Consider the following 23,904-nt stretch of genomic DNA (forward strand, 5'->3'; position numbering starts at 1 on the left):
CTGAGTTCTGGGTCATAGTTCTCCTAAATGTCCAGATTCAGTTAATGAAACTTGATCAGCCTGACAACTGCCAGCTGGACATCAGCAGGATCCCTTCCAGAAAATGACAGCCAGTTTCCTCTTGGAGTTTGTGAGTATACCGCCCATTGGGGGTTAACCTCCAGGTCCCCACTTGGAAAGCTAACCCTAAACCAGGGGTGGGCAATTAATTTTGCCATGGGGCCGCATGAGAAATTGGGATGGTTTTAGAGGGCCGGATTAATATAATTAACTTAATTCTACCCAATACTGTATATTATTGGGTAGAACTGAGTTAATTATATTATAATTATAAATTATAATTATATATTTTATATATATATATATATATATATTATTACATATTATAATTATATTATAATTATAAATTAATTGCCCACCTCTTCCTTGCTTCCTTGCTTCCTTGCTTCCTTCCTTCCTCCCTCCATTTCTCCTTCCTTCCTTCCTTCCTTCCTTCCTTCCTTCCTTCCTTCCTTCCTTCCTTCCTTGTTCCCTCATTTCTCCTTCCTTCCTTCCTTCTCCAAATGGAGATAAGCTTCTGTCTGATTTTCTCTGCCTTTTATTTCTGCTTTTGGGCAGTTCTTTACTTCTCTTTCAAAATATTCCTTTCAGGTGCCTCTCTTCAACCGACCTACATTGTCAGTTGAGAAAACATAGTGGAGGCTTTGCCTGAAAGTAGCTTTGGATTCCTTTTCTTCCTCCTCCCCACTTTTTCCCCCTGAGAGGTGGGGTGGTGGGGTTTGCTTTAAATTTCTTGGAAAGGCCAATGAAACCACTGAACAATTTAAAAAATGAGCATTTATTGGACTTTTGCAAAAGGGCATGGAAAGATAATTTCTCCTTCTTTCCTCCCTCCATTTCTCCTTCCTTCCTTCTTTCCTCCCTCCATTTCTCCTTCTTTATTTCTTTCCTTTCTTCCTCCCTCCCTCCATTTCTCCTTCCTTCCTTCATTTCTCCTTCCTTCATTTCTCCTTCCTTCCTTCCTTCATTTCTCCTTCCTTCCTTCATTTCTCCTTCCTTCCTTCCTTCATTTCTCCTTCCTTCCTTCATTTCTCCTTCCTTCCTTCCTTCCTTCCTTCCTTCCTTCCTTCCAACCTCCGTGGGCCGGTCAGAGACAACGGGCAGGCCACACCTTGCCCAGGTCTGCCCTAAACCCTCATCTTTATGGAAATGTGCAAGAATTGTTTCTTAGGCAACTGGGCTGAAATATGTTTTAAGTTCTAAACAGCAACATGCTATTTAAAAATGGCTGGGGGCAGATACCTCCCTGGTTCACTGGGAAATATAGGGTGGAGGTAAGAGGTAGGGAATAAATCTACTCCCTCTTCTATTCGATGAACTTTCTGTCATTGGAAGATGGCTGTTCTAGCATCATACAATTGTCTTTTCTATAGGTTAAATAGCCAAGAGCCACCAGCCATTCCTCTTAAGGCTTGGATTCCAGATCTGTCACCACGACAATATCCTCCTTTTGGATTCACTGTCATGGGATCAGTTGGAATCCAACTAAGAGTGGAACTCTAGCTTCATATGATCTCTACTCCGTGTCTTTCTGAATGTTCCCCAAAGAAGTCTGCTATTTTTAGCAAATTATTTGGCTTTAAAAAAAAAAAAAATCTTCAATTTGGAGTATATTATTCCGACATTTTAAAATGTTTTTTAAATTATTAGATTTGTTATAAATTGTTTTATTGTGTTGTGAGCCGCCCCAAGTCTACGGAGAGGGCCGGCATACAAATCTAATAAATAAATAAATAAATAAATAAATAAATAAATAAATATTAGAACTCCCAGATGTTTTTCTCATAGGCTGCTCCCACATCATACAGGGGGTCCCCGACTTACGACGTTGATCCATTCTTACGTCGCGTCGTAAGCCAAATTTTGGTGTAAGTCGGGACATGCCTGATCTTCCTCCACTTCGCTCTAACGCTCTTTTGCCCGATTCCCCCCAACCCTGAAGCATGGCCAGCTACACTGAGTTCGCATGTTGGAAGGGCCTTGCTGCCCCCGGGTCGCCACATCATGACGTCACTACCATGCCTAACCAGCTATTTTAGGCGACTAAAGAAATGCCTGCTTGCTAAAGTGTTTCATTTGTGCCTTCTTCCCACCCTCGTGCTTCAGAAAGCACCGAAGCGCAATATTTGATTTTTTCTATTATTAATTCATCTTGGGGTGTGTCTTCATTTTTCCACCATTGAGCAAATGCTAATCTAGCTGCTGTGGTGATATGAATAATTAGTTTACCTGATTTTTAAGGACCTTCTGTCTAAGAATACCTAAAAGAAAGCATTCTGGTGTTATGTCTAATTTAAAATTTAAGATTCCGTCCAACCAGATTCCTATTTTTTTCCAGAAAGCCTGCGACTTTTCACATTGCCACCATATGTGAAAGTACGTGCCTTGTTCTTTTTGACATTTCCAGCAAGTAGAAGACAATTTTTTATTTAGTTTAGCAAGTTTTATAGGGGTAATGTGCCATCTGTGGAACATTTTGATCAAATTTTCCTTATATGGGGTGACTAAAGTCAATTTAAAGCTCCTGCTCCATATAAGTTGCCATTTTTCAGATTTAATTTCGTATTTAAAGTCAGAATTCCATTTTTTAATATTGGCTTTTATTTTAGTTGTATCAAATTCATTAGTTGTTAGGCAGCAATAAAAAAATTTAATTAGTTTTCCGTGTGGTCCTAGAAGTATTTTGTCTAGCAAGTTATTTTTTGTGATACCCAGCGAATTTTTATCATTAGTAAATTTTGATTGGATTTGTAGACATTCCCACCATTCTGTCTTTTGGCCTATAGTTTCTAGTTCTGTTCTTGATTTATTTATTTATTTTTATTTATTTATTTATTTATTATTTAGATTTGTATGCCGCCCCTCTCCGCGGACTCCATTAGTATTTATTATATCTTTGTATCTTATTATATTGCTCTTTTTATGTAAGTTAGGGTGTATATAAGCTTCTAGAGGTACGTACCATGTTGGAATTCCTTTATAGACTTGTTTCTTAATTTTTAGCCAAGTGTTTAGCAGAGGTTTTCTAATAAAAAAAAGAAAGCACCGAAGCCAGCGAATGCGGTGAGAGCGAGCCAAGCAAGCACGGCATGGCAGGAGGAGGGAGGCCGGAGGATAGCGTTACTAATAGCTGTATGGATACCAGAAAGTATGCTTTTAGGGATCTAGAAACAACATTACCCCAAGCAAAAACTTTATATTATGACGCATATAAGTACCGCAGTCAGAATTTCAATAGCGCAAATGTGGAAAAAGGAACAAATCCCGTCCGAAAATTTAATTATTGAGAAAGTATATAGATGCGCTGAAATGGATGAGCAAAGACATGCTAGGTGTTGAGGTTCATAGACATCTGGAGACAAATTACTTACAGAATTCATGACGTTTGGCTGACCAACCAAAATTGACCCATTGTAAATATAAAAAAGATGTACATATCTCGCTATGATGAAGGCACATATTTGCGACGAATCCCCACTGCTGCTGTGCAGAATCTGGCCACCTGTGCTGCAATTATGGCCTGTTCATCTTTAAGCATCCACTGGAGATAGGTAGTGTCTGAGTGGCCAGGATACCTTGCAATTAGTGGCAAAATATGTTTTTTCCTAATGTCTGTATAAAAGGAGCATCTCAGGAGCATGTGTCCCTCAGTCTCCACCTCGACCAGGATGTTGTCTTTCCAGGTGCAGTACCGGCAGCTGTTCCAAATGGTGATTGTGTTAGGAATGAGTGGGACCCTCCTTATTGGCTTCCAGGTCTCTGTGATCACCTACCTATCCCAGGTAAGTCACAGAAGTTTTTGCAACTCAGTATCCACAGCCCCAAAAGCACAATATGGCCTTGAGAAAGATGGCAAGGCCTCCATGAAGAGATCATCTACGCAGCTGAACACACAAATCCTAACGCACTCTCCTTTCCTCTTGGTGTCCTTCTCCAGCTACACTCTGCCGCTGGAGTCATCCAACTGTTGCCTCTGCTGGGCCAAAGGTAACCTCTCACGGGCTCTTCTGTCAGTCAGCCACCCACCCTCCCTTCAGCCATCAGATCAGGGAGGCCTAGAGGTGGCATCACATCATGCATCCATCCATGAGCTTTCACATGACTTCTATCTGGGGCAGAGGGCAGACTCTGGTTTTTAAACAATGAATATCCTGTGCAGTAGAGAGTTGGACCCCATAAAATAACAGCTGGCCGGTCACCACTATGATGAGCCCCAGTCTCTCTTTTTTATATATATAATTTTTAATTGATTTTAAAATATAAAGTATACAACACACACACAACATACAACGAGTGCTCAATGATTGGTGCCCACCACCAGACAAGATTCACACCCCTCCACCAGAATGGGGGCATATCTTATATATACCATTTTAACTCAAGAGCAATATATCTATTTACATATTATAAAGTCTTCGGAGAGGGGCGGCATACAAATCTAATAAATTATTATTATTAATTATTATTATTATAAAGTGATTTCAATTTATTCCTTATAGTTTGGTCTCGAATTCTACTAACCATATATCATCTTACCTTGTCCCATCATCCCATCAGTTGTCGCAAATCAGTTTCATTAACCGAATTCATCCTCTTGTCCATAATCTCAAACTGAATACGATCCACCATGTACCGGTACCAATTTTGCATTGTCCATTTTGTCGCATCCTTCCAACCCAAGACTATGACCGTCTGAGCGCTTTCTATCGCTGCTTGTTTTATTTCTCTAAATTCTCCCATCGCATTGCTTTTAACTAATACTGCCATTTCCTTTGTAATTGTCCATCGTATATTTAACATCCTATTAATATCCTCTTGCATCTTTTCCCAAAAATTCTGCACTACTGGGCATTCCCAAAACATATGCATGAACACTCCTTTATCTTGACACCCATGCCAACAATTATTTTTAATATTCTGCTGGAAATATGCAAGTTGAACGGGTGTGTGATACCACTTATGTAATATTTTCCTTCTCATTTCCCCAACCCTTGTATTCTTAATTTTCCTTATATTCTCTACTATATTTCCCATCTCTTGCATATTTACTTGTAATTCACTCTGCCACCATTTAGTCAATTCTTGGGTCACATATCCATCTGACTGCATTAACATCTTATATATATGTTACTTGCTTGCGCCTTGGTACCTGTTTTGTCAAGCTCTCTGGTAGAATCCTCCCGAAAATTCACAGATACAAATTTCAGACACACACACGTTTTAAAATTCAAAACAATGTTCTTTTTTGTACCGAAAATCCAAATAAACTAAGCCCTCTTTTGTTATAGCAAAGAGCACTCGTCTCCAAACAAACTGGTAATTTGTACAAGTCCCTTATCAGTTCTGAGATACTTAGCTTGCAGCTGTGAGGCAATTCACAGTCCTTCTTCTTTCACAAAGTGAAACACACTTTGTTCTGGTTTAGTTTCAAAGCGGGGGAAAATGAGCACACAAAGGTCGAAGTCAGCAAGGCAGGCACGAAACACAACGATCAGATAATCCTCCACAATGGCCAAACCAACAGGCTGCTATTTATAGCAGCCTCACTAATTACCCCAGCCCCACCCAACCACAGGTGGCCTCATTTTCTTTGATAATAATCTCTCAGTTGTTGCTGCCTATGCATCGCTCTCCACATGCGTGGCTGTATCATTAACTCTTGTTCCGAATCCAAGGAGGAGCTAGATAATTGATCTCCTTCTGAACTGTCTGCCCCACTCTCCTCCTCCCTGTCACTCATGTCTTCTTGGTCAGAGGAGCCTTCATCAGCAGATTCCACCAGGGGCAAAACAGGCCTGCGGCATGTGGATGTCTCCCCCACATCCACAGTCCTTGGGGCAGGAGCTGGGGCAGAGCTAACCACAAAAGCACCCTCACTTTTTTCTCTTATTATTTTCTCTAACTCTATCTCTTCACTAAATAGTGCTTCTTTATTCTCCCTTTCATTCAGATATTTGCATATTGCATTTATTTGTAGCCATCTTCCCTTACCCAACCACCATTCTATACGGATGAGACCCAGTCTCCAGTTTATTAGAGATGCCGTGTTGGCAACATCTGGGAAAATATGAATCTGAAAGCTTCCAGATTTTCTCCCCCAAAAAGAAAGTTCAAACCCCTGCCCAGCACCCACATGTCCATCACACGATCCAATCAGGCACCATCCAAAACTGAAGATGCCTCCCAGTCACTTCATCGCAGCTGCCGGGCACAACGGCCTTGACTTTCTGGAAGGAATGTTATTTAAACTACTGCATATCACCCACTCCATATTTTCCCACAGTCGAAAATGTAGCAGGCCTGAATACAAAAATGTAAAAGATCGCTTCCAGCCAGCCTGACGTGAGACTGAACCTTACAGTGGGCTACATTTGTTGGGACTGTTGTATATCACCAATTTTAAAAAATGTTTATTGAATTAAGCCATTTCCTTTACTGACACCATATTCTAATTCATGTTATCTATCCAGGTTATCAAGTTTCATATAATGTAAACCAATACATGAAAAACTGATCCAGGTTGTGTTATGCTCCAAGATTTGCAACCAGTCCAGCAGTTGAACTGACTCTCGTTTGTTTTCCTAGGACATCAAGAGTTTCATCAATGAGACTTGGCTGCAGCGACATGGGGTGTCTCTCCCGCCAGACCGGCTGGCTGTGTTGTGGTCCTTCATCATCTCCATCTATTGCCTGGGGGGCTTTCTGGGCTGCTTATGGAGCGGATCACTGGCTATGAGATACGGAAAGTAAGGGCTTTCCCCCAAGACCAAGTTTTCATGATGGGCTCTTGTTTGATAGTTGTGAGATTTTCTCATATATGTTGGTGACTGTATGATACCGACCCTGTCCTACTGTCCTGTTGCTTAATTTACCTGCACAGTGGTACCTCTACTTAAGAACTTAATTCGTTCCGTGACCAGGTTCCTTAAGTAGAAACGTTCTTAAGAAGAAGCAATTTTTCCCGTAGGAGTCCATGTAAAAGCAAATAATGTGTGCAAAACCATTAGGAAAGAAATAAAAGCTCAGAATTTGGGTGGGAGGAGGAGGAGGAAGAAGAGGAGGAGGAGGAGGAGAATCACTGCCAAAGGAAGAAAGTGAGGGGAGGGGAATCAAAAAACTTCAAAACTTTAATGCTAAAAAAAAAAAGAGGGACTCTGAGACGGCGAGGAGGAGCACGCGCCTCCCATACACTGGCTGCTGCTGCTGCTACCTGTTTCCTCTTCCTTCCCATGCTGAAGGGCTCCCCTCTCCTCTCACTCGCTCGCTTTGTAGCCACTGCCTTTCCTTTGCTGTGGTAACTCCTTGGCCCAGAACGAAGGGAATGTTTTTTTCTGGGCGCTGGGAGAGGTTTATTCCCTCTCCAAGCGCCCAGAGAAAGGAAAACGTTGTGTTCGCTCTGGAGGGCCCAGAGCAAATGGAGTGTTTCTTTTCTCTGGGCGCTGGCAGAGGTTTATTCCCTCTCCAAGTGTACAGGGAAAAGAAAACGCTCCGTTCGCTCTGGGCTGCCAAAGCCTCCTTAAGCGCCACCAAAAGGCTCCAGAAAAGCCAGAGATGACCGTGATTAAAGGGGGAATGGCAGGAAACTGGCCGGGCCTTTGTGCTGCTCTCAAATTTCCTGGGAGATTTTTTCCGGCTTGGGTTCTTAAGTAAAAAATGGTTCTTAAGTAGAGGCAAAAACTGTTGAACACCCGGTTCTTATCTAGAAAAGTTCTTAAGTAGAGGCGTTCTTAGGTTGAAGTACCACTGTACCCACTTTCCTTTTGTTTATGTCTATACCATGCCTGCAATCTTGTATGTGTTTTGACAAATAAATAAATAATTAGAACTGAAAGCCTTGAAACAATAGCTTGACTCACAGAGAAATCACTCAACAGTGGGAATTTACACAGTGGCTGGGGTCTCTAATTAAGTTGTTTAATTGTGGTTTATTTCAGAAAGAAAACTTTAATTTGCAACAATTTTATTATAATCGCGGGAGCTCTTCTGATTGGTTCCAGTAAGATGGCCGGGTCTTTTGAAATTATTCTAATGGGCCGTTTCCTTTATGGCATCAGTGCAGGTAGGATGGAGAGGGGGGCCCAACCTCTGACTGTCGGGGAGGCCAAATTCATCCCCTAAATCAGAAGGGACAGGTGTGTGCAGAGACCTTTGGGTTTAAGTGATTCTTCTTCATGGCAATCATTAAGTGTTGCATCTGATGATTCTTGGCAAAAGAGCCGGGGTGGCGCAGCAGGTAGAGTGCAGTACTGCAGGCCAATGAAGCTGACTGTAGATCTGTAGGTCAGTGGTTCAAATCTCATCACCGGCTCAAGGTTGACTCAGCCTTCCATCCTTCCGAGGTGGGTAAAATGAGGACCCGGATTGTGGGGGCAATAGCCTAGCTCTGTTCAAAAGTGCTATTGCTAATATGCTGTAAGCCGCCCTGAGTCTAAGGAAAATGGTGGCATAAAAATCAAATAAATAAATAAATATACAATTTTTTTTAACATATGTACACTGAGAGCATCCGCACCAAAGGCAAATTCCTTCTCTGTCCAATCACACTTGGCCAAGAAAGAATAAAGTCTTCTATTCTCTTGAAGGACTCTGCCTGAATATCCATGGGCCATATCTCGGCGAAATTTCCCCCAAGAAGTTCCGTGGCTTGGCCACCACCACGGCAGCCATATTTTTCTCCCTTGGAAAAGCGTTGGGGCAAATCTTGGGCTTAAGGTAAGTGCACCACCCAGGAGTCCATTCAGCCAGACAAACTCCTGCCCTCCTCCCCCCTCCATTCCCATCGAAGGCCAAAGACCTTGAACTGCCCAGGGCTGCGGATGGTTCTGCCAATGGGTCCTCTCGTTTCCTTTAGACCAGTGGTTCTCAACCTTTCTAATGCCGCGACCCCTTAATACAGTTTCTCTTGTTGTGGTGACCCCCAACCATAAGTCTAGCACCAATTCTCCAAACAGAGCTTTAAACTGATTGGCAGGAAGGTAAGTAGAACCCACCCCCCAATGTAAACGCCTGATTGGTCGGATTGTAAAAATATGTTCCAAGGCGCCAGAGTAGAAGCTTTCGTTCCTAGCACCATGGGAAATTTGTCTTTTCCGATGGTCCTAGGCGACCCCTGTGAAATGGTTGTTCAACCCCCAAAGGGGTCCCGACCCCGAGGTTGAGAACCACTACTTTAGACTGATTTGCAAACTCCCCTTGAGGCAGTGATGGGCTACCAAAACTTTCACCACCACACTGTGGGCTGTGGCTTATGCATTTTGTTTCAACCCCTTTCAGTGCAAATTGGGTGCTCTGGGGTGGAGCTCCATTTTCGATACCCCACTACGTTTCTCCCATACACACACATCCGGGCAGTAGCCCACCCCTGATTATCTACTATATAAAGTGTATGTACACACACGCTCTTCTAAAATTGTACACATTCAACCTCATTTACTGCAATAGGAAAAACATACCTAGAGCCCAGAAGGGAAAAAAGAAAAAAAATATCAAAATTTTGCTACCAGTTCTGCATACATGTAGGAGCCCATCACTGCTCTGTGGGATATGTTGCTCTCCCCTTTGGGGTACTCAAGGGGTCCTCAGTGCTCGGTGCTGCTCTCGGGTTTCTTTGGCCAAAGGGAGGGTGCCCACTTCACCCCCTTCGCTCCTTTGGCTCTCTCCAACTCCACCAGAGAGAAAACTCCGTCTCTTTCTCCACCATCTCCCCAGAGACCTTCTAGGCACCGAGGCTCTGTGGCCCCTCCTGCTGGCCCTGTGCGGCTTCCCAGCCCTGCTACAGCTGCTGCTCCTGCCCTTCTTCCCGGAGTCTCCTCTGTATCTCCTGAGACAGAGGAAGGATGCCGATGCCTGCCGAAAAGGTGATCCACACTGTCCGCTCGAAAGGACCTCCTTGTGCTTATTATTATTATTATTATTATTATTATTATTATTATTATTATTATTATTGTCATTATCATTATTATCGTTATTATCGTTATTATCGTTATCGTTATTATCGTTATCGTTATTATCATTATTATCATTATCATCATCATCATCATCATTATCATTATCATTATCATCATTATCATTATCGTTATTATCGTTATTATCATTATTATCGTTATTATCGTTATTATCGTTATTAGCATTATCATCATCATCATCATTATCATTATCATCATTATCATTATCATCATCATCATTATCGTTATCGTTATTATCGTTATTATCGTTATTATCGTTATTATCGTTATTATCGTTATTATCGTTATTATCGTTATTAGCATTATTATCATTATTATCGTTATTATCATTATCATCATCATCATCATTATCATCATCATCATTATCATTATCATCATCATCATTATTATCATTATCATCATCATCATCATTATCATCATTATCATCATTATCATCATTATCATCATTATTATCATTATTATCATTATCATTATTATCATTATTATCATTATTATCATTATTATCATTATCATCATTATCATCATTATTATCATTATTATCATTATCATCATTATTATCATTATTATCATTATTATCATTATCATTATCTGAAGACTCAGAGCGGCTCACAACAAAATACAAAGCACAAATCTAATATTAAAAACAATTATAATAACCCATTATAAAACAGTCACACCATCCAATTAAACCATACATAAAATGAAACAGCTAAGGGTCAGTTATGTCCCCCAAGCATGGAGGCATAGGTGGGTTTTCAGTAGTTTGCAAAAGGCAAGGAGGGTGGGGGCAGTCCTGATATCCGGGCTGAGTTGATTCCAGAAGGCCGGGGCCGCCACAGAGAAGGCTCTTCTCCTTGGGTCCGCCAGACGACATTGTTTAGTCGATGGGACCTGGAGAAGGCCAACTCTGTGGGACCTGGTCCGTTGCTGGGATTCGTGCAGCAGAAGGTGGTCCCGAAGGTATTCTGGTCCGATGCCATGTAGGGCTTTATAGGTTATAACCAACACTTTGAATTGTGACTGAAACTGATCGGCAGCCAGTGCAAGCCGCGGAGTGTTGATGAGACATGGGCATATTTAGGAAAGCCCATGATAGCTCTCGTGGCTGCATTCTGCACGATCTGAAGTTTCCGAACACTTTAACTATGCTCCAAATGCTTAACTAGTGGAGGCCCAGTAATGGGCAGCCAAAATTTTTACTGCCACACTGTGGGTGTGGCTTATTTTGTGGGTGTGGCTTGGTAGTCATGTGACCAGGTGGGTGTGGCTTGCCAGCCATGTGACCAGGTGGGAGTGGCTAGGACGATCAACATCATTCAAGTGAAGTGTTAAGTCCTGGACTTACAACCTCACCAGTGTCGCTCTCTGGGGTGGCAATTTCCTTCGTGTTTCGCGTGCTCTCCTTCCTGGGTCACCCCACCGCCTCAGGCTGGGTAGCTAGGCGTTTATGAGCAGCATCTCTCTTAATTTTATTCTCAAACTTGAGTAGGTTTTTAAGGAGAAAAACTGAAAGTGTTTGTCAGAAATGCTTTTCAGGAAAGAGAAAAATCCCCATTGATGGCAATGGATGCCAGTGATTCAGAAAACGGGGGAGAGATGCTTGCCCCTCTTACCACTACCACCACCACCACCCCCGGCTAAAATAGAAAGTATGAAAGTGTCATATTTTTGTTGCAGTTTTAGTATTGAAAATGCAGAGGGCTTAGGGTTAGTAGTTTAGTTTAGTTTAGTTTAGTTTAGTTTAGTTTAGTTTAGTTTAGTTTAGTTTAGTTTAGTTTAGTTTAGTTTAGTTTAGTTTAGTTTAGTTTAGTTTAGTTTAGTTTAGTTAGATTTGTATGCCGCCCCTCTCCGAAGACTCGGGGCGGCTAACAACAATAAAGAAAACAATGTAACAAATCTAATATTAAAAAGTAATCTTAAAAAAAACAACCCCAATTTAAGAGACCAATCATACAAACAAGCATACCATGTATAAATTCTATAAGCCTAGGGGGAAGGGGAAAAAAATTTCAATTCCCCTATGCCTGACGACAGAGGTGGGTTTTAAGGAGCTTGCGAAAGGCAAGGAGGGTGGGGGCAATTCTGATATCTGGGGGGAGCTGGTTCCAGAGGGTCAGGGCTGCCACAGAGAAGGCTCTTCTCCTGGGTCTGGCCAAATGACATTGTTTAGTCGATGGGACCCGAAGGCCAACTCTGTGGGACCTAACCGGTCGCTGGGATTCGTGCGACAGAAGGCGGTCCCGGAGATATTCTGGTCCGATGCCATGAAGGGCTTTATAGGTCATAACCAACACTTTGAATTGTGACCGGAAATTGATCGGCAACCAATGCAGACTGCGGAGTGTTGGTGTAACATGGGCATGCCTTGGGAAGCCCATGACTGCTCTCGCAGCTGCATTCTGCACAATCTGAAGTTTCCTAACACTTTTCAAAGGTAGCCCCATGTAGAGAGTGTTACATAGTCTCTACTCCTTTTGAAAATTGAGACAATATTTGTTCTCCTCCCGTTTTGCGGGACCTTCCCATCCAGGGTCTGCCAAATTGCTTAACATAAAGCAATTGAATCTGCTGGAAACCAAACCTACATTTTGGCGCAGTATCAAATATGGAGCTCTGCTTGCCAGATGTAGTTACAAAAAAGTGCAAGGAATTTTTCTTTAAAATGTTATCATGGTTTTGAGGTGGATTTTTAAAAAAAATCTGATTAATACTGTAGTTATACAGAATCTCCACAAATATAACAGAATATAAAGGGTGCTTATAAAACAAATATCCAGATAATTGAATGTGATATTTCAAAAGTCAGTTCCAATTCTATCCAAAACAAATAAGGCACAGGAAACCAGAAAGAGGAACTGGGTTCTGGGTATAAATTTATTCTTTATTTTTTTTTCAACATACAATAAAACAACCAAAGCAATAAAAAACACAGAATCAATGCTTAAAATAATAATTAATGATATTTCTTTGTTATGTTAAACATTCAGAAAGAAAAACGCTAATAATACTTTCAATGTGTACTTTTTCATCCTCTTCTTTGCTAAGTTAATTAAAATTAACCATACATGAGATATATTTCATCTACAAATAACGATATTATAAAATCTAGTCCCTTATATTCCCAGTTTCTAATAAAACATAAACATCTTAACATCTTAGCTCAATATCTAATGTAATCCTTTCATCTCTGTTAACTCCTTACCCAATGCTGCCACCTGTCCTTATTTCGTCATCTGGGTCTTTAATAGATTAAAATTAAATCATCATGTATTTCTTCAAAAGCACACAACAGATTTAAACTTAATATTAACCGCTCCAAACTTGACTGTAAAAAATATGACTTCAGTAAATGAGTTGTCGAAGCGTGGAACTCATTCCCGGACTCCATAGTGTCATTCCCAAACCCCCAACACTTTACCCTTAGATTATCTACAGTTGACCTATCCAGATTCCTAAGAGGTCAGTAAGGGGCGAGTACACGTGCACTAGGGTGCCTTCCGTCCCTTGTCCTATTCCTCTCCTATATCTCCTATACCTTTCTTCTATTCCTATATCTCTTCTTCTATTCTTTCATTGATATGTTCTACTACTATACCTTCTTTTCTATTCTTTCTTAGATATATTTTACTATGAGTATCTCCTCTATAACCTTCATCACGTATTTTACTATGTGTATATAGATATATACCCACTAAAACCCTCCTTGTGTTTTGGAAAAAATAAATAAATAAAATAAATAAAATACTTCTCAATTATTTTTAGTTTCCAACCATTCATAAAACGAGGAACTGGGTTCGAAGCACTAAGAGTTCATTCAGCTACCTATCCATAAATATCTGATCTACTAATGGTCAAACCAAATTGGTGCTAGATAAGGGTCAATGGAATTCACAGGGAGCTTAACTTGGGTCTTATTGTGGCTGCACAGAGATTTCAAACTGATGTCCTATTTAACCCTACGGAAATTTCTCTTGTTGAATCAGCTGAGCGTGATTTTTGGGGGATGGATGAACATTGGAACTGTTTTTCTCTCCCTTGCCCCATAGCAATGAAAGACCTCTGGGGAGAAAGACAACAGCAAATGGAAATTGAGGAGGCACTGAAGGAGATGGCCATGACAGGTTCCAAGGACTTGAGTATCTGGGAAGTGGTGAGACAGCCCAGTTTGCGATGGCCGTTGTTCATCACCATTATGCTGATCACGAGTTTCCAGCTCTGTGGCCTGAGTGCAGTTGAGTAGAATGTTTATTTTATTTATTGTATTTTATTTATTTATTTATTTATTTATTTTATTTATCATACAAATATAGTATTGTATTATAGTATGTTTAACATAATACAGTAGTACCTCTAGATACGAGTTTAATTCGTTCCAGAACGGAGCTCGTATGTCGATCAACTCGTTTCTGGAACAAATGGCTTTAGACTTTGTTTCCTCCCCCCCCCCCCCCCCGCGGAGATAACCAGAAGCAAGGATTCTTGTGCCACCTAGTGGAAGCTCAGCTCGTATCCCAAATTTGAGCTCGGGTCTGGAACAGAAATTTCGCTCCCGTCGTGGCTCGCAACTTGGAATACTCGCATGTGGAGCAACTCATATCTAGAGGTACTACTGTATAAGTATAAAGTAGAGATAGAAAACATAAAAAAGACATTAGGACAGGAACGGTAGGCACAAAGGTGCACTTGTGCCCACCCCTTACAGACCTCTTAGAAAAGAGCCGGGGTGGCGCAGCAGGTAGAGTGCTGTACTGCAGGCCACTGAAGCTGACTGTAGATCTGTAGGTCAGCGGTTCAAATCTCATCACCGGCTCAAGGTTGATTCAGCCTTCCATCCTTCCGAGGTGGGTAAAATGAGGACCCGGATTGTGGGGGCAAAAGGCTGGCTCTGTTAAAAAGTGCTATTGCTAACATATTGTAAGCCGCCCTGAGTCTAAGGAGAAGGGCGGCATAAAAATCGAATAAATAAATAAATCGAATAAATAAAAGGGGAAAGGTCTATTTTAGATAATGTAAGGTTGAAGATTTTGGGATTGGGGGAAGAAATGACAGAGTCCGGTAGTGAATTCCAGGCGTTGACCACTCTATTGCTGAAATCGTATTTTCTGCAGTCTAGTTTGGAGTGATTTACATTTAGTTTGTATCTATTGCATGCTCTTGTGTTGTTGTTGTTGAAGGTGAAGTAGTTGCTAACAGGGAGTACATTGTGATGTATAATTTTATGAACAACATTTAAATCAGTTCAGAGGCAGCGTAGCTGTAAATTTTCTAAACATAGTCATTGAAGTCTGGAAGAGTAAGGTAATTTGTTGTGTGAGGAGAAGTGCAGATTTAGTAAAAAGTCTGACAGTGTTCAGGGAATTATTTGTTTAGTAGAGTGATGGCATTCGGGGAAAAATTGTTCTTGTGTCTAGTTGTCTTGATGTGCAGTGCTCTGTAGTGACGTTTTAAGGGTAGGAGTTGAAACAGTTTATGTCCAGGATGCGAGAGGTCAATAAATATTTTCCCTGCCCTCTTTTTGACTCGTGCAGTATACAGGTCCTCAATGGAAGGCAGGTTGGCAGCAATTGTTTTTTCTGCAGTTCTGATTCTCCTCTGAAGTCTGTGTCAGTCTTCTTGGGTTGTATAACCAAACCAGACAGTTATAGAGATGCAGATGACAGCTCAATGATTCCTCTGTAGAACTGTATCAGCAGCTCCTTGGGCAGTTTGAGCTTCCTGAGTTGACGCAGAAAGAACATTCTTTGTTGTACTTTTTTGATGATGTTTTTGATATTAGGTGACCATTTTAGGTCTTGAGATATGATAGAACCTAGAAATTTGAAGGTCTCAACTGTTGATACTGTGTTGTCTAGTATTGTGAGAGGTGGAAGGATGGAAGGGTTTCTCCTAAAGTCTACCACAATTTCTACGGTTTTGAGTGTGTTCAGTTCTAGGTTGTTCCGGTCACACCACAAGGATAGTTGTTCAACCTCTCGTCTGTATGCGGATTCATCATTGTCTCGAATGAGTCTGATCACTGTTGTATAGTCTGCAAACTTCAGTAGTTTAACAGATGGATCGTTTGAGATGCAGTCATTAGTGTATAGAGAGAAGAGAAGTGGTGAGAATACACAGCCTTGGGGGGGGAGCCCTGTGATAATGGTACATGTATCTGATGTTATTTTTCCTAGCTTCACCTGCTGCTTCCTGTCTGTTAGGAAGCTTGTGATCCTCTTACAAGTGTGTTCAGGTACCGCTAGCTGATTTAGTTTGGTTAAGAGAATGTCCGGTATGATGGTGTTGAATGCTAAACTGAAGTCTGCAAAGAGGACCCTAGCGTAGCTCATTGGAGATTCAAGATGTTGAAGGATGTAGTGTAGAGGAGTGTTTCCCAAGCATTCGCTGGCTGGGGAATTCTGGGAGTTGAAGTCCAAATATCTTCAAGTGGCCAAGGTTGGGAAACACTGGTGTAGAGCCATATTAAAAACATCATCTGTCGATCTATTTGCTCGATATGCAAGTTGGAGGAGGTCTAACAGTGGATCCGTGATGGTTTTCAAGTGGGACATCACTAGCCTTTCAAAGGTTTTCATAACTACAGATGTTAGAGCAATTGGTCTGTAGTCATTCAGTTCCTTGATAGAGGGCTTTTTCAGCACTGGGATGATAGCAGAGTGTTTGAAGCAAGAAGGAACATAGCACAACTCTAATGATTTGTTGAAGATTTGGGTGAAGATGGGGGCCAATTGGTCAGCACAAACTGTTAAGCAAAAAGGAATTATCTTGTCTGGGCCTGGTGCTTTTCCAGGCTTCTGTCTATGAAATAGATCTTTCACTTCCTTTTCTGTGATCACTAGGGGTTGTAAACCCAATGGGATGGGTTCAGTTGTAGAAGATTTGGCTGTTGTTGGTGTGTCTGGGATGGAGGTTGTGCAGATAGGTGGTTGTGGTTTCTTTTCAAACCTGTAGTAGAACACATTCAGGTCATCTGCCAGTTGCTGATCTCCTTCAGCTTGGGAAGGTGGTTTGCTGTAACCGGTGATGTTTTTTTTAAAGAAAATTTTTATTTACATATATATACAAATATTACAAACATAACATAGACATACAAAGTTAAAACTCACAAAAAACGGGCAAGTGCGCAACAAGTCTGTATTATAATGTGAACTATGTACAATCTCTATGGCCTAACTTGAATAGCTTAATAACAATAAATACTATTTGGTGCTATTACTAATAAAATTAACAAAAAGTAAACAAAAAGAAAGAAAAAAGATAAATTGATTCCCCTCGGCCACTCTGTTTTATGTATGGTTTGTTTGGATTGTATGATTGCTTTTAAATCAAGGTTTTTTGTTTTTAATCATTGTATTTGTATTATGTATTGCTGTTGTGAGCCGCTCCGAGTCTTCAGAGATGGGCGGCATACAAATCTAATTAATAATAATAATAATAATTATTATTATTATTATTGTTGTTGTTGTTGTTGTTGTTGTCCAGCACATACACAAAAACTGCCGTCCATGAACCCCACTTGCTCTGCCTTCCAGATATACTTCTATGCTTTTGAAGTTTTCCGCACTGCCAGGCTTGAAGAGCCAATCATCCCTTACGTCACCCTGGGCATTGGCCTCTGCGAATTGGCCTCTGTGGTCCTGTGCGTAAGTACCGATGGCTTGCTCACTCATTTTGCACCCTCAGCCCCCCCCCAAGAGAAAGGGCCAGGGGAGCAGGGGGCAGCAGCTGGGTTGAGGCCCTGGCGGGTTGGCATCCGTCCATCCAGACTGGGGTCTTTGAGTCAGAAGTCAAGGCAGGAGGTGGCCACAAACTTCAGGCAGCACCTTGGGGTGGGCTTCGGTTTGGAGTGACCATCCCTTTTGTCCTCAGAGCTCCATCATTGACCGCCTGGGCCGGAGAGTTCTGCTGTGGGGCGGGTTTGGCATGATGGCCTTGACCTTGGCCCTCCTCGTCCTCACTCTGTCTCTCCAGGTAAGCAAGTCCCACCTGGGTCATTCCTAGTCCTGTGGATCAGGACTGTTAAATCGGAATACAGTGGTACCTCGACATACGAGTTTAATTCGTTCCAGACCCGAGCTCGTAAGTCGATCAACTCGCATCTCGAACGAATGCCTTTAGACTTTGTTTTTCACGCCGAGATAACTGGAAGCAAGGAGATTCTTGTGCCACCTAGTGGAAGCTTGGCTCATATCCCGAATTTGAGCTCGGGTGTCGAACAGAAATTTCGCTCGTAACTTGGAATACTCGCATGTGGAGCAGCTGGTATCTAGAGGTACTACTGTAATTGGAAGGACACGTTGTGGCCTGATTCATGTTTATTAGGAAATGGCCTGTGTGACAATGTAGTCAGTTAACTTGATACAGTTAAAGTTCACGGCAAAAAGACAAGCGGCAGGGAGACCAGCACCGGCAGGAGTTGCAGGGGGCCCATTTCCTCCCCCCTCTTCCCTCAACAGCTGATTGGCACCCATTCGCCTAGCTACCCAGCCTGTGGCAGGGGGCGACCCAGGAAGGAGATTGCAGAGCCAATTGTCACCCCAGAGAGCGGCAATGGTGAGGTTGTAAGTCAAGGACTTAATAGTTCAGTTGAACGATGATGATCGTTCAAGCCACTCCCACTTGGTCACATGGCCAGCAAGTAGTGATGGGAGAACCCAACAGTGTTTGGGTTCGGCAAGTTCAGATGAACTTTACGCAAAATTCGGCCGAACCCGAACCGAACTCAAACTCAAACCGGAGCTTTGACATCACCGGCAGGTTGCTAAGGACACCAAGGTGATCACTTCCTGGAAATGTAATAAATAATAATAATAATAATAATAATTCCAGCTAGCAGCTGTGAAGAAACTTCACACTTCTTCTTCTTCCAACGAAGTGAGACACACACACGTTGCTCTGCTTTGTTTTCAAAGACGTGAAAAATCAACAAGCAAAGTCCAGAAACCCAGGATTCCTGACGAACTGCGATCAGATACTCTTCCACAAGGGCCAAACCCACATGCTGCTATGTATAGCAGCAGCCCTAATTACTGGAGCCCCACCCAAACACAGGTGGCCGCTCTTATCTCCTGTAATATGTCCTTACTTGGTCTCTTGTACACATAATTCTGCACTTGCGTGGATCCAAAACGTCTTCATCCGAATCAATGGAAGATAAGGGAGATTGACTGCCTGGGCTGTGTGCCAAAACCCCCTCTGCTGAGTCACTCCCACCTTCTTCTTCATCCAAGGAAACTAAACTCTGAACTGACTCTGTCGGCAATAACACAGGCCTGTGACATGTTGAAGTTTCCCCTGCATCCACCTCCACATTCCCTGGGGCAGGAGCTGGGCCAGAGCCAACCACAACAATATACAAATCCAATATTAAAACAGTCTTTTTTTAAATAAAAAACCCCCCTATTAAAAACAGTCATACAACCCAAACACACCATCCATAAAGTCAAAGGCAGCTAAGGATATATCAGTTCCTCCACGCCTGGCGACATAGATGAGTTTTCAAAAGTTTGCGAAAGGCAAGGAGGGTGGGGGCAGTCCTACTCTCCTGGGGGAGCTGATTCCAGATAATTGCTAGCTAAGCTTCCAAGAAAGCTAGAACCGGGCATTGTTATGATTTCAGGCTGATTCATATAATACTTGGAACAATTGAATTCTCAGGGCATCTCATTGTAAAACATATCTTCTTTAATTTCTCCTTTAGCACTTCAACTCTGCACAGTTTTCTTCTCTCATCATTACTATCTCGGCAACTAAGTAGATAAGCTTGGCAGTAACTTAAAAGACATTCCACAAGTCATTCTAAAATTTATGGCTATTTAGAGCTAGCTGGTAACTTACGCTTCAGAGCAAGTTCTTATTTTGCAAGATTGAACGAATTCAGCGTCTCTTCCATTTTACACCCGGATGTGAAGTAATTCATTAATTAATTACTCTCTAATATCTCATCCCTCTTTCTTCCAAGTGTTTCTGAAAATTTCTGAAACGAGCATCCCTCCATCTGTGATCTCCCCCAATTGAGTCACTCGAACTCATGTCTATGTCATTAGCTCCATGGTCTTCACTAACATTGCTAACAGTTGGTAGAGCAGGGAGATTTATGATCTCTAAATCACACTCATTATCCGAATCTGAAAACTCCTCACGCTGCAAGGGAGTACACACAACAGGCATGGATAGCCTAGAGAAAAGAAGGGCCAGGGGGGACATGATAGCAGTCTACAGGTACTTGAGGGGTTGCCACAGAGAGGAGGGGATCACGCTGTTTTCCAGGGCACCAGAGGGCCAGACAAGGAACAACGGTTGGAAGCTGACCAAGGAGAGATTCAACCTCAAAATAAGGAAGAACTTCCTGATGGTCAGAGTGATCAACCAGTGGAACAGCCTGCCAGCGGAGGTTGTAAACTCCCCAACTTTGGACATTTTCAAGTGGGGATTAGACTATAATTTGGCTGGGGTGCTGTAGGATTTCCTGCTTAGCAGGGGGTTGGACTGATGACCCGCAAGGTCCCTTTCAATTATAAATAAATAGATAGATAGATAGATAAAATTAAGATTAAAATAAATTAAAATAAATTAAAATAAATTAAAGTAAATTAAAGTAAATTAAAGTAAATTAAAATAAATTGAAATAAATTAAAACGAAACAAAACAAAACAAAACAGTTAAATTATTAAGTTAAATTAAAAAAATAAAATAAATAAGAATGAATGAATGAATGAATGAATGAATGAATGAATGAATGAATGAATGAATGAATGAATGAATAAAGTACAAGACGAGCAACTGGCAGTCTGCTAACTCAGAGGCATCCCGGGACTAATAACTGCCTAGGGCAACTTTAAGACTTGTGAACTTCAACTCCCAGAATTCTTCAGCCAGCATAATTCTCCAGCATAGCTATCTGGAGAATTCTGGGAGTTGAAGTCCACAAGTCTTAAAGTTGCCAAGTTTGAGGACTCTTGGCCTAAGGGTTATTCAGTGGAACCGCTATCACAGCAGCAGCTAAATCAATTGCAAGGGAATAATTTGAGTTCCCCATTTCCACAGTATCCTACACACACACAGGCTGCAGAAAATATCACACGGGGGTGGTGGGGACAATGTCTGGCTCTAAACTTTGGTTTGCTGGCAGTCGGCCCTCATTTTAATCCCACCCGCTCTTGTTCCTCCCATTTAGGATCAATCTCCCTGGATTTCCTACAGCAGCATCGGCCTCATCTTTCTCTTCGTAACTTTCTATGGAAGTGGTCCATGTGAGTACAGCAAAATCAAATACGGATCTTCCTTTATTGCAGTGTTTCTCAAATTGGAGGGGGGGCGCAGAGCAATGCCAGGGGGGCTCATGGCCCCGGGGAAAACATGGGGGGTTTTGCCACTGGGAGTAAAAGTTTTTTGCACCAAATAATAGAACACAGCACAGAGCAGTGCAGATAGCAGACCCTTAAGAGACAGCATGGAAAAATATTTAACAGGGATGAAAAGAAAGGAGGAGAGAGACGGAGATAATGAGACAAACGTAAGTCTCCCAAAAGCTAAGACGATGAGGAAATATGACTAAGAAGCGTAGGTAGCACTTGGCTTCGCTGTGACTACGGTGGGAGCCGAGGAAAGACCGGTAGGTTTACTGTGTGTAAAAATGTTGGCAGTGGACAGCACAAAGCCAAATAAATTAAGGCGTCACTTAAACACATTACATCCCCCCCCTAATCACGCTAATAAACCACTTGAGTTTTTTCAGCGAAAATGTGCCATATATTGCAAACAATCACCCTTCCGAGGTGGATAAAATGAGGACCTGGATTGTGGGGGCAATATGCTGGCTCTGTGAAAAAGTGCTATTGCTAACATGTTGTAAGCCGCCCTGAGTCTAAGGAGAAGGGCGGCATAAAAATCGAATAAATAAATAAATACATTTAATGTTTTGAATACCTAAACCTTGGGAAAGATGTGTGGATCCCAGCTGGGATCAGAACAATAGTGACCTCTGACAGGGAGGAAGATGAGGGCTCCAGGGCTGCTCAGGAGAGGCTCCTGATATTCCATGGCTCTTTCTTCTTTCAGCTGGAGCCATCTTCTCCGTAATCGTGGAGATCTTCAGTCCCGATGCCCGGCCATCCGCCCTGGCCCTAGCCGGCTTGTTCAGCTGGTCAGGCCTCTTCGTCATCGGTATAGGCTTTCCCTTTGTGGTGGTAAGTGGGGCTGAAGACCGTGAGGGAGGGAGAAATGAATTATTATTCTGCTGCATAAATCCCAGCGGCCAATTAGGTCCCAGAGAGTTGGCCTTCTCCAGGTCCCGTTGACCAAACAATGTCGTCTGGCGGGACCCAGGGGAAGAGCCTTCTCTGTGGTGGCCCCGGCCTTCTGGAATCAACTCCCCCCAGAGATTCGAACTGCTCCCACCCTCCTTGCCTTTCGCAAGAGCTTGAAGACCTATCTATGTTGCCAGGCATGGGGTACCTAATGTATTCCCTTTTCTGACCATTAAAGTTATGAGTGGGTATGATTGTGTAGTATCGATTGTTTTTAAGATAATATGTTTTAGTTACAGTTTTTAATTGTTAGATTTGTTCTAAATTTTTTTTATTGTTGTTGTGAGCTGCCCCAAGTTTTCGGAGAGGGGCGGCGAGGGGCGGCATACAAGTCTAATAAACCATTTGGATTTGCTTCTGCTGTACTTCAAGAGTCTTAAAACGAGTAGCTTACTATAGTATTTTTTACTATTTCTTTCAGTCATTTCCAAAAATTGAAAGAAAGATTCCCTACCCACCCCTCTTCTTTTTTTTTTTTAAATTTGTTAAATTTTATTTACAAGAATATATACAATAAACAAAACATTACAAATAACAATACAAATATTTAGACAAAAAAAGAAAAAATATTTAAAAAGAGGGCAAACATCAATGAACAGCATACAATAATAACATACCCACTTCCATTTTTAGACTGGGGATTCATTAAAAAAAGCTAGCAATACCATTTTTATAGATGAAATTCTTAAAAACATGGAATTCTTAAAAACAGCTAGCAATACCATTTTTGGACATGGAATTCCACTCCAGAAAGGGGTTGAGCTGCTCCTGACTTTCAGCTACACATCCATGATGGAGACTCTACTCAAAAAGAGGATAAATCAGCACCTAAAAAACAATAACTTATTGGACCCAAATCAGCATGGCTTTACTGAAGGCAAATCATGTCAGACTAATCTCATTGATTTCTTTGACTATGTCACAAAGGTGTTGGATCAAGGTGGTGCCGTGAATATTGCCTATCTGGACTTCAGCAAAGCCTTTGATACGGTTTCACATAAAGAGCTGATAGATAAATCAGTGAAGATTGGACTTAATCCCTGGATAGTTCAGTGGATTTCAAGCTGGCTGAAGCGTAGACATCAGAGAGTTATTGTTAATGGCGAATATTCTGAGCAGAGACTGGTTACAAGCGGTGTGCCACAAGGGTCTGTTCTGGGTCCTATTCTTTTTAATATGTTTGTGAGTGACATAGGGGAAGGTTTGGTAGGGAAAGGTTTGCCTATTTGCCGATGACTCTAAAGTGTGCAATAGGGTTGATATTCCTGGAGGGGTCTGTAATATGGTAAATGATTTAGCTTTACTAGATAAATGGTCAAAGCAATGGAAACTGCAGTTTAATGTTTCCAAATGTAAAATAATGCACTTGGGGAAAAGGAATCCTCAATCTGAGTATTGCATTGGCAGTTCTGTGTTAGCAAAAACTTCAGAAGAGAAGGTTTGCCCAGGTTCACCTGGTGCACCAGTTGCGGCCCTATTTGGACCGGGACTCATTGCTCACAGTCACTCATGCCCTCATCACCTCGAGGTTCGACTACTGTAATGCTCTCTACATGGGGCTACCTTTGAAAAGT

The 23,904-nt window shown here is 41.9% G+C and overlaps 1 protein-coding gene across 1 annotated transcript in view; it reads left to right on the forward strand.

Annotated features, from left to right (window-relative positions):
- The window catches only part of LOC139173041 (solute carrier family 2, facilitated glucose transporter member 11-like), a 29,557-nt gene continuing 5,653 nt past the window's right edge, over positions 1-23,904 (forward strand). Inside the window, exons 1-11 of the mRNA XM_070762495.1 lie at positions 1-130; positions 3,744-3,842; positions 6,646-6,806; positions 7,995-8,119; positions 8,643-8,772; positions 9,769-9,917; positions 14,072-14,256; positions 17,555-17,665; positions 17,892-17,993; positions 21,199-21,274; positions 22,083-22,210. Of these exons, the coding sequence (XP_070618596.1) occupies positions 104-130; positions 3,744-3,842; positions 6,646-6,806; positions 7,995-8,119; positions 8,643-8,772; positions 9,769-9,917; positions 14,072-14,256; positions 17,555-17,665; positions 17,892-17,993; positions 21,199-21,274; positions 22,083-22,210 (1,293 nt within the window). The 5' untranslated portion in view covers positions 1-103. The remainder of the gene's footprint in view (positions 131-3,743; positions 3,843-6,645; positions 6,807-7,994; positions 8,120-8,642; positions 8,773-9,768; positions 9,918-14,071; positions 14,257-17,554; positions 17,666-17,891; positions 17,994-21,198; positions 21,275-22,082; positions 22,211-23,904) is intronic.

The sequence above is a fragment of the Erythrolamprus reginae genome, chromosome 10, assembly GCF_031021105.1.
Source record: "Erythrolamprus reginae isolate rEryReg1 chromosome 10, rEryReg1.hap1, whole genome shotgun sequence".
Taxonomy (NCBI): domain Eukaryota; kingdom Metazoa; phylum Chordata; class Lepidosauria; order Squamata; family Dipsadidae; genus Erythrolamprus; species Erythrolamprus reginae.